The 9,937-nt window shown below is 60.4% G+C and overlaps 1 protein-coding gene across 3 annotated transcripts in view; it reads right to left on the bottom strand.

Annotated features, from left to right (window-relative positions):
- Nucleotides 1-3,276: 3,276 nt before the first annotated feature.
- The window catches only part of ATP2A3 (ATPase sarcoplasmic/endoplasmic reticulum Ca2+ transporting 3), a 32,583-nt gene continuing 25,922 nt past the window's right edge, over nucleotides 3,277-9,937 (bottom strand). Inside the window, exons 18-22 of one of the 3 annotated variants that reach the window (XM_045526054.1) lie at nucleotides 8,908-9,041; nucleotides 8,476-8,593; nucleotides 7,867-7,984; nucleotides 7,387-7,486; nucleotides 3,277-4,622 (exon numbers count right to left, since the gene is read on the bottom strand). In XM_045526054.1, coding sequence (XP_045382010.1) covers nucleotides 4,559-4,622; nucleotides 7,387-7,486; nucleotides 7,867-7,984; nucleotides 8,476-8,593; nucleotides 8,908-9,041 — 534 coding nt within the window. In that variant the 3' untranslated portion in view covers nucleotides 3,277-4,558. The remainder of the gene's footprint in view (nucleotides 4,623-7,386; nucleotides 7,487-7,866; nucleotides 7,985-8,475; nucleotides 8,594-8,907; nucleotides 9,042-9,937) is intronic. The other 2 variants (XM_045526055.1, XM_045526056.1) reach the window with 2 other exon arrangements.

Below are 9,937 nucleotides of genomic sequence, written 5' to 3'. Positions count from 1 at the left end.
GGACGGGCAGGCAGGCGTGCCTGGAGCACACACATGTGCTTCTGCTACAGCCGGGGCACTGGCCCTGGCCCTCCAGAGAGCAGACTGGCTTGGGGGACTGTCTCCTTTGGAGATATTATCACATCCAAAGTGCACCCCAAATACCCAAATTTATTTTCCTGCTAATAATTCTGCGAGAGTCAGCCAGCTGACGGGGGCAGCGTTTCATTCACTGGTTCTAACATGCATGATGCGAGGCCTGTGCTTTCCCGTGTTCGGCCCCGGCTGGAGCATCCTCAGGGCCAGACACTTGTGTCTGTGCTAGGCGTTGTGGGGTGGGGTCGGGGGCAGCGGGGCAGAGGTCAGTTTCACACATTGGAGTTCAGCAGGGTTTTCTTCACAACAGCCCTGTGAGGTAGGTACTAGAGTCCCCATTTTACAGATAAGGAAACTGAGGCTCTGGAAGTTGAGGACCAAGGTCACAGACCAGTAGTTCCCATGTCTGCTGGCAGCTGGGAAGGAGGCTCCCCAAAGTCTGGGGCCTTGGCCCCAAGCCCACTCAAAGACTCCGGCACTTAAGAGCCGCCAGTCGTGCCTTATAAGCCCAAAGGCCGGGGCCGGCTCGGATACTGGGCAGGGCCTTGTAGGGAGACAAAGCCCTGCTGCCAAGTGCTCGGCCCCAGGACAGCCTCCCCAGCCTGGCTAAATTTAGCTGTGAGCGTGGAGGGGGCCGGTGCCCGTCATGGAGCCACTGCCCAGGCCTGGAGGCCAGCTCGAGCCCTCAAGGGAGTGGGCACGGGCTCCAGCAGGGGCCCAGGGTGCAGGGACCACACTTCAGTCCAACTGCCCACACCTTCTGGGCCTGCCTCAGTGTCCCGGGGACTCCTCCAATGCCACACAGCCCCTCAGATGCCGTCCGGGACAGAGGAGGCTGGGGGAGGGCACTGGCTTCCCGGGGGGGGCCCTGGTGGTGCAGCAGTGGCCCCCAGGCTTGGCTTCTCCCCATGGGTCCAATCTTGCAAGCGGCCAAAGTGTCTCACCCTCCTGGTCCTCCCCCATCTGTCTGGGCCACTTCCCCTCAGTCCCCAGTCTCTTGCTGCCCTGGATTAAGAGGACTCCTGGGGTGAGCGAGGCCCTGGCCCTCACACACTGAGCACACTGTCTCCTCCCCAGTGTCCCGATGGCGCTGGCAACTCTATACCCACTGGCGGCCACGTGCCCACCCTCTGCCTCTCTGGCTCCTGCCTTTTTTTTTTCTTTTAAATCAAACTGTATTGAGGTGTAACACATACAATAAAATGCACCCACGTAGGCCCATAGTTTGATAAGCTTTGACAAATGCACGGAGCCACCCCCCAAATCCATCACCCTCGAATGTTCCCTCCTGCTTCTTTGCGGTCTATCTTCCCTGCTCCCCAGGCCCAGGAGGGCAATCACTGATCTGCTTTGTTGCTACTGAGTTGTTCTCTAGAACAAGCAGAACCACTCAGCAGGAGCTCTGTTCTGTGCTGGGATTCTTTTGCCCAGCCCGGTGATTTTAAGCGTCATCCCTACATGGGTAGCTCGCTCCTTCTTACTGAGGAGAATCCTGTTGTATGGACATAACACGGTTTGTTTATCCGTCATCCGCTGAGGGATGTCTGGGGCTGTAAGGGATCAAGCCGCCGTGCACACTCAGGTGCAGGCCTTTGTGAGCACAGGCGTCTTCCTTTCTCCTTCCTGCCTCTGCCTCGGCCCTTCCAGCCCCAACCTGGTCCCTCCCGCATCAGTGAGGGGTAGGGTGTGTTGGGGGGGCGTCTGGGGAGCACAGAGTCCTGGTCTCTGGCGGGGCAGGGGGCCCCACGGGCATTTTGGCAGCTGCAGTGAGAAGTGTGCTGGGGCCTGCCTGGGAATTCCCTCCCGGGTGAGCAGCTGCGAGGTGAGGAGACTCTGTTTACCTTGGCCGCCCCGTGCCGGCCTGTGCACTCCATGCTGTGGGCCGGACAGAGATGGGCAGGCCCGGGTGGGGCTGGAGGCGACACTGCAGGGAAGGCCAGAGACTCCCATGTGTGTCCCTGGCCCATCTCAGCACCACACACTGCCTGGCCACCACCATGCGGCACACCGGACCCTCAGAGGGCCCTGGGCGCCTCATCTGTAAAACGGCCCCTGCTCGGCCCATCCCCCACGGCTGGTTGAAGACCTGGGAAGGGAGGTGTATGAAAGGGTTTTGTGGTCTAAAAGGTCTTACAGAGGGACATTGTGGAAAGTTGAATCCTTCTGCCCACCCGCTCCCGGGGTGAGCCGTGTGCAAACCCTGCCCTCCTCGCGCAAAGACACTTGAGGGCCCCCAAGGGGCCTGCCTGCTCCGTCTCGGCTGGCTTCATGGACCTGCAACCTGTGCAGCCGCACCAGGCCTGGGCTCAGAGCGGCTCTGTGCTCGGTTTAATGTACTGCTGTTGCTGTAATCCTGACTTTTTGAACAAACAGCTCCAGGCTTTCATTTTGCAATGGGCCCTGCAAATCCTGTAGTTAGTCCTGCCTCTAGTCCTGTGGGCAGGCCCCGAGTCTCCTTCCCAGGAGAGCTGGGTGGAGGATTAGATGCCAAACTTCCTGATGAATCTTCCCTCCAGGGGACACATATGAGGGACACAGGGGACACGGCTCCTCCCTTCCCAGAGCCCCTGCTCCCAGGCAGGTAGGGCCACCTGGGTGCCTTGGTTCTTTCACAGAGGCCCCTGGGCACTATGACCAGAGGGAAGCCATGGGGTAGGCAGGAGGTGGCCTGGAGCTGGGTTTGGAAGGGCCAGAGGTGGGTGGGATTCTGGGGTTCGGGGAGGAGAGGGAAACAGCAAGAGAGAAGCCTCAGGGAGAGTCGAAGGGCCTACAGAACAGCCAGGCTGGGCCCTCTGTGGGGTGCAAGCGGCCCTTGAGATTCAGGGTCTAGGACCAGCCCTGCCCAGGCCAAATCACGGACCCCTCCCAGCCTTGGTTTCCTCGGTGGTGACACGCAAGTCATAAAATGCAGAAAAGGCCTTTGAACGTGTACACAAACTGTCAGAGCTGTCCATGTGAGGGGCAAGTAGACCAAGGCTGGTGAAGGCTCCCTGCCCTGCACCTGCCGCTCAGGTGTGGCTCTGGAAAAGCCAGTGCCTCTTCAGAGTCCTGTCTTGGAGGCCAAGAAAATGATCCTGGCGAGATGGGAACCCCAGACCTTCACCCAGCATTTCCTGGGGCGGGGGTGGGGCAGGTGGCAGGGTGGCAGCTAGATGCCCAGTGGGCAGAGATGTGGGAACACACTCCAGGAACACACGCTGCCCCAGGCACACAACCTTTATTTCCCTAACAAACAGCATGTCACCAGAGGGGTACAGGGCTCTGCCCCTGCTAAGACCTCCCCCCACCCCAGGAAAGAAGCAGAGAATCTCTGCCACAGCAGAACCCCCCACACCCAACCTGCGAGAGAGGGGAGGCAGAGGGGGAAGGGGCTGCAGAACGTGGAAACCATTTGCCTGCAACGCAGACTGAGGGGGCTTGGGATTCTGGGGACCAGGACAAAAATGTGTGTCTTGATTTCTGTACAAAATAATCACTTTGTACACTCTCTAGGAGGGGCAAAGATACACAGACAGTCGTTACTCACTGTCTTCTGCTACACCTAGCTAGTTCTTGTCAAAGGAACAGAAGCTGAGTTAAGAGAAAGGGTCTGTCCATCAGACGCGGTATCATCTGACACGATCCACGCAGAGACGCGCTCCTCCAGCAGGGGGTGGGGAGGGGCAGTGCCCTCTTCAGTGACATCCTTTTGGCTCATGGGGGTTTGTGGGGAGCAAAGAGTGAGGTCAAGAGCCCAGGAAAGGCCACCAGTCACCCAGCTGTGCAGACAGCACGATGGCTACCCTCCGGGCTGGGGGGAAGGGCACGGTGGTCAGGGACCAGAGGATGTCCAGGGTCCCAGGCACCAAGGACAGGGATGGCACATCTAACCTCTGCTCGGCAGACCAGGCAACACCCAGACTCTGTACGTCTCATTTGCGTGGGGCAGGGAGACCTGAGTTCGGGAAGTGAGGGAGCTGAGGCAGGCAGACCAGCCTGTCTCCTGGGAAAGGGGGTCCTTGCCCTGACCCTCCTCCCCACGCCTTGTGTCCGTCTCTCTGACCCTTCGACCCCCTGGGGCCTGCACATATAAACAGAAACAGGCTCAAGCTCTCAGGAGCCGACTTCGTGGAGGCAGAACAGAGTGGAGGGGGCTGCCCGCCCTTGCTGTGCACAGCTGGGCCCACATGGCCCCCTTCGACCGCCGCCGCAGGGCTAACCAGGCTCCAGACCAGGCACTAAGGGAGAGGTCAGAGCCGGTAAGAAGGGCCCCCAGGAGTCCTCCATCAGCGCAGAGGCACCGGTCACCAAGCAAATGCCCAGCCTCCAAGCCGGGGGGAGCGGGCTCCGGAATGTGCTAGAGCACTTGGGCGGAGAGGGGCTCTGGAGCTCTGGATCTGCTGCCAGCTCTGGCTTCGGGCCTGTCGTGGGTCCGGCAGGGCCTGGTGGGCAAGTGGGCGAGCGTGGTGGCAGGGCGGGGCGTGGGGGCGAATGCTGGGCACCGTCAGTCTGAGGTGCACACCGGAGACTCCACTCTGTTCCCAGCACTCACTTTTGCTTCTTGTCTTCTGGAAGGAAAACCCGAGAGCATGTTAAGATGCATGTGTAAGAGCACACGTCCAGGCTGACTCCTTCCAGCCCCTTCCCCGGCCCCTTCCTCCTCCCATTCCTCCCAGAACAGCCCCACTGTCCCACGGCCTCCCTGGCTCCAGATCTCTGTCTGCCCCAGCCCTGCCAGGCCTCCTGAGGGGCCGCCCCAGTATCCTCTTGCTGCCTGGATGCGTTCCCTGGATGCCCCCCAGGCCTCGTTCATATTCCTCTGTCAACACCCCCAACCCACCACAGTGAATATTCTCCTCTTGCCTTTCAGTTTGGGGAACCACCACCCACCGTCATGTCCAGAAATCAGAGTCAGCCTAGCCTCCCCCACCCACTCCAAATCCAGCCCGATTTCACCCACCTCTCATCTTCTGCTGCCCCCCAGGTCTCCAGGCCTCTTGGTCCTGCCCCCAGCCCCAGCCTTGCCTCCCCATCAGCCTTCTGCCCCTGGCATCGTGCGAAAGCCCAAACCCGCCCCATCATCCCCTTTCATGGCTCCTCACTGTCCTCAGAATAAAGCCCAAGCCCGCCTGGTTCCCCGGACCCTCCCAGGTCTGCCCCACTCAGCCTCTCCAGCCCCTGCCCGCACAGCCCAGCCCACGGGCCTCCCCTGACAGCTGCTCAGCCACACCTGGGCAGAGCCAGGAGGCAGGGCAAAAGGACCCCCCAACCCCCTGGGGCTGACCTGCATCCCCGATTCTCCCTCATAAATCATGGGGGAGCCATAGTGTCAGGCCTCAGCAAAACTTCCCTAAAAGGCCACTCGGCTGGCTTGAGAACACAAAGGGTCCCCTCTCTCACCCCCCGCCCCGTCTGGCTTTAGGAGGCCCAAGGGACTGCAGCAGAACTGCGCAGAGCTGTCTGGGCTTCCAGGGAGCACGTTCCTGGGGCCCCTCCACCCCACCTCTCAGATGTGGCCACAGGTGCCCCGTCTATGTCTGTTCTGTGGGCCCCACACCACTCCAGCGGCCCAGCACGTCAAACTGGAAAGGACCATGGTCAACATCTCAGGTCAACGGTGGAGGTGGAGGCGTTGCCTGGGACCAGCTCCCCAGGGCTGGGACTCTGTCTCCTCCCCAGACCGCTCAACCCCGCTCACCAGCCTCCCTGCTTTAGTCTCACACCTCCCGCCTGCCCTCCAGGGCGACCTGTCCCTCCCATGCTTACACCCCTCCTGTGCCTCCCACTGCCCTGAGGATAATGTCCAGGGTTCCTCCCTGGGCATGCAAGGCCCTTGCCACCCTCTGGGCCTCCCCTCTCTGCCCTGCACTCTCGGTTCCTGCAGTGGTGTTCACTGGCCCTGTTCCACCAGGTTCAATCCCATCGTTTCCAACCTCTGCTTTAACCCTGAATCTTCTAGAAACCACCCCTTACTCCTGGCCTGGCAGGACTTACTCCTTCCCAGGGCTTCTACCCTGTCCCCTCTTGCTAGGGGCCCTCTCCTTCCTGCCATGAGGCCCAGGAATCTGCCACTGTCCAGCAGCCAATGCTGAAAGGCATCCCAGACATAAGCTTTTCCCCACAGCTGAGGAATTTTAGCCATGGGCAGAATGTTGTCACTTTTCTTTTTTTGAGACAGGGTCACACTCCGTCACCCGGGCTAGAGTGCCATGGCGTCATCATAGGTCACTGCAACCTCAAACTCCTGGGCTCAAGGGATCCTCCTGCCTCCACCTTCCAAGTAGCTGGGACTACAGGCATGCACCACCACATCCAGCTGATTTTTCTATTTTTTAGTAGAGACGGGGTCTTGCTATGTTGCCTAGGCTGGTCTTGAACTCCTGGCTCCCACCTTGGCCTCCCAAAGTGCTAGGATTACAGATGTGAACCACCACACCCGGCCAGAATTTTGTCACTATTATATAAATTTTCTCAAAATCTGCTGAGCTCCTCGGCAGTTGGGGCCCTAGGGAAGTCTCCTGAGGAAGACAAAGAAGCCACGGAGCTGCCCACGTCCCCAGGAGGGCGGGCCTGGCAGGTGAGTGAGTGTGGTCAAGGTTGGCCAGAGGATTTCTTGGTGCTCTGGCCGGAGACGGGATGCTTCCCTTGGGCCCCTGTGGATGGAGTTTCTGGTGTCAGACCCATTTCCTCCTCTGCAACTCCAAGGGGGTGACACAGAAGATAGACCAGAAAAGAACCGTGCAGGGGACAGAATCCAGCTCTGAACACCATCCTTGGACCCCAACAGGCCTTGCTTCAGCTGAGCACCCCCCCCCACCCTTGGGTGAGCCCCCGACATGAGTCTGGCCACCCCCTGGACAGACAGACCTGTGGTGGGGCAGCTCCATTGCTCAGTCCCTATGGAATGACAGGCACGTGACCTATTCACAGCCCCCTCCTCCCCCCCTCCCCTGGGACCGTGACACATTCCTGCCAGAGGTGGCCCCCAACAACCCAGCTGGCCCGGCCTCAGCCATTGCCTGGCCCAAGCCGGGCCCCCCCCCGCCCCCCCCCGCAGCAGTCCAGCCACATGGCCACTGCCTCTCTGCAAATTCCCGGGAACGGGAGCTCACCCCTGCTTCCTCCCTCACTGAGCAGCTCTGACAATGAGAATGATGCTGCCACCCTTGCTCTCAGGAGGTTGAGTCGCCCACTCTCTGAGCCCAGGAGGATGGACCCCATGCCCCAACCTGTCCCTCCCCGCCTAACCACTACTGTCGTGTCCCCAACACCTGCACTGAAGTAGACCCAGTGCTGTGAGCCTAGACACAAAGAACGCTCCCCTCCACCCACCCACAAGGTGACACCAAAGAGCCCAACCCGGTGTGGTCTGGGGTCCGGGAGGTGGTCAGCGGCTGCCTACTCCAGGCCTGGGAGACTGTCCTGAGAATGCCTGGATAAAGACAGGCCAGGGGCAGAAAGGTCAGGGGGCAGAAAGGTCAGAGGCCAAGGCCCAGAGCAGGCCACAGCATCCTGGCCATGCGGGAGGTGGTGGCAGGTGAGGACAGCGAGGCAGTGTGGCCTGAGCGGTGCTCCCGTGGGCAGCGCAGTGAACCCAGGACCCCTGCAGCGTAAGACCCTACAGACACCTCAGGCCAGAGCCGCCAGAGCCCCTTCACATCCTCCACTTTGTGATCCGAGAACACCTCTCCCTCTGCACAGAAAGGGAGGCTCCGTGCACCGCGTCCGCTGCAGCCCAGGAGCGGGGGCAGGCGGGCGGGCAGGGCAGGTCAGCAGGGAGCAGCGCCGGAAGGCCTTGGGCCCCCCACTCACCGTCCATGTGGTTCCGGGACAGGTACTTGAGGGCCTCATCCAGCAGGATGACAGGCAGGGATATCTGCAGCACCACCACCCACTGGCGCCCGCTCAGAGGGGTCACCTGGAAAATGAGCTGGCCGGAGGGAAGGCAGGTCTGCTCAAAGCGCCGCCCTGTGCCCCAGCCATCACCCGCTTCTTCCACCCGGGCGCCAATGGACTCCTGGTGAGCACTTCTAAGATGCCCCCTGAGGTCCCACCCCCAGATCTTTGCCCAGTTTCCTCTGCCTACAGCGTCTTCCTTGTCCCCTCCCCCCTGCTAGGAAGTGCTAGGTCTCTGCCCTGGGAAAGAACATGGTCCTCCCTCCCACCCCAGCCTTGGGGCATCCCCTCGGCAAGGGTCTCCACCTCTTCTGTCCCCCAACTCTGGGGGCTCCTGAAGGTAGGGCACATCTGGAGGGTGGTGGCCAGCCAGACCTCTCACGTGCCTGTCCTGCAGGTGGTCTCACTGCACAGGGCTCCAGAAAGGCCTGGCCACCAGCCTAGGGCCTGTGATGTCCGGGCACCATGTGGTCCCCGGCTCCCCAGGGACTGGAGGAGGGGGTGTGGCGGGGCAGGGAGACTCACGGGCAGGGGTGGCACGAGCAGGATGAGGAAGTGCAGGGCCATGGACATGGCCACAGCCGCCAGCAGCCAGGGGTTCAGCCAGGGCGGCATCCGCAGCAGCGACTGGTTCTCCGAGACGCTGCCAAGGGCACAGGGCACTCAGCTCAGGCCAGGATGCGGAAGGCCCAGCTGTGGCTCCACCAGTGTGGAACAGCCTGTCCTCAGCTTGGACCCCTTTCTCTGTCCCTCAGACCCAGTCTTGGCCCTTCTATTTCTTCAGACCCCAGTCTCAGTCTTTGTCCCTAAGACTCCAATTCTGGCCTCCACTGTCTCTCAGAATCCCCCTCTGGACCCCTCTGACCCCAATCCTGGACCCCTGGGATCCCCAGATCCCACTCCTAAGCCTCAGCCCCCCCTCCTCAACTCCAGCTGCTGATCCTCCGCCCGGCCCACCTGTTGAGGGCGTTGCACATTTCAATGGTCACGAGCACAGACAAGGCCATGGTGGTGGGGAAGCGTGACTCGAAGACCTCGCAGTCGACGCCGGCAAAGAGTGGGTTGTCTTCGGAGCACTTCAGGAAATTCCTCTGAGAAAAGCGGGATGGGGTCAGGGACAGCGGCCGGTCAGGGAGTGGCTGGTGGATGGAGGGGAGAAGCCTGACCCTGCCCTCGGCCCACACCTGAGCACAACCAGCAGGCAAAGCACTCCCACAGGGGGCTCAGGAGGGGTGCTTCCCCAGGAAGCGGGGCAGAGGGGCTGCACCGCGCCAGGGAGAGGCCTGGGCACAGAGCAGGAAGGGCAGACTGTTCTGGGCAGGGGCTCGGTGGATCAGAGGGAGAACAGCCGGCATTAGGCAGGGGCCCTGGGGCTGGGGGAGGACGGGGCTTTACCTAGAGGGTGCATGGGGCCCTGGGGCCCTGCGGTGCAGGAGGTGGGGACGGTCATGAACTGAGACCACCGAATAAGTAAACGCACACGAAAGTCAAAGAACAAACTCAGGCCTGAATGGAATTCCACTTTGTGCTAGAAAATGAGGTGCCCCATTCACGGTTATTAAGTAAGACTCCGCTCACACCTCACTCCATTTCTGCCCCTGAAATCCAGCCCTACCAGATCTGCAGACTCAGGAGTTGCCAGAGCTCAGCCTCAACACTGGGTTTCTCTGTAATGAGTAAGACGCTGTGCGCTGTGAGGCCCAGATAAAGGGAAGTGGCCTTTGCCCCTCTAACCCCAGGGGACAGTTTTCTTTCTGCTCATAAACCTAATTACAGAATCCGCTGAGATAAGAGGCTGAACTGAGGACATTTGGGAGCACTTTTGTCTTGCTCTCTTCCTCTTCATGGGGATGAGCGTGAAAGTTCCCAACCGTTAACCAGCTCGGTTCTCCAATGATATAAATCTGCTCTTAGGTGTCTAATCTGAACACAGAGATCTTTTTTTCTTTTTTTTTTTTTTTGAGACAGAGCCTTGCTCTGTTGCCCA

The sequence above is a fragment of the Lemur catta genome, chromosome 15, assembly GCF_020740605.2.
Source record: "Lemur catta isolate mLemCat1 chromosome 15, mLemCat1.pri, whole genome shotgun sequence".
Classification (NCBI taxonomy): Eukaryota; Metazoa; Chordata; class Mammalia; order Primates; family Lemuridae; genus Lemur; species Lemur catta.
Note: the sequence above shows the minus strand (reverse complement) of the source record. Positions and strands in the feature narration are given on the sequence as shown.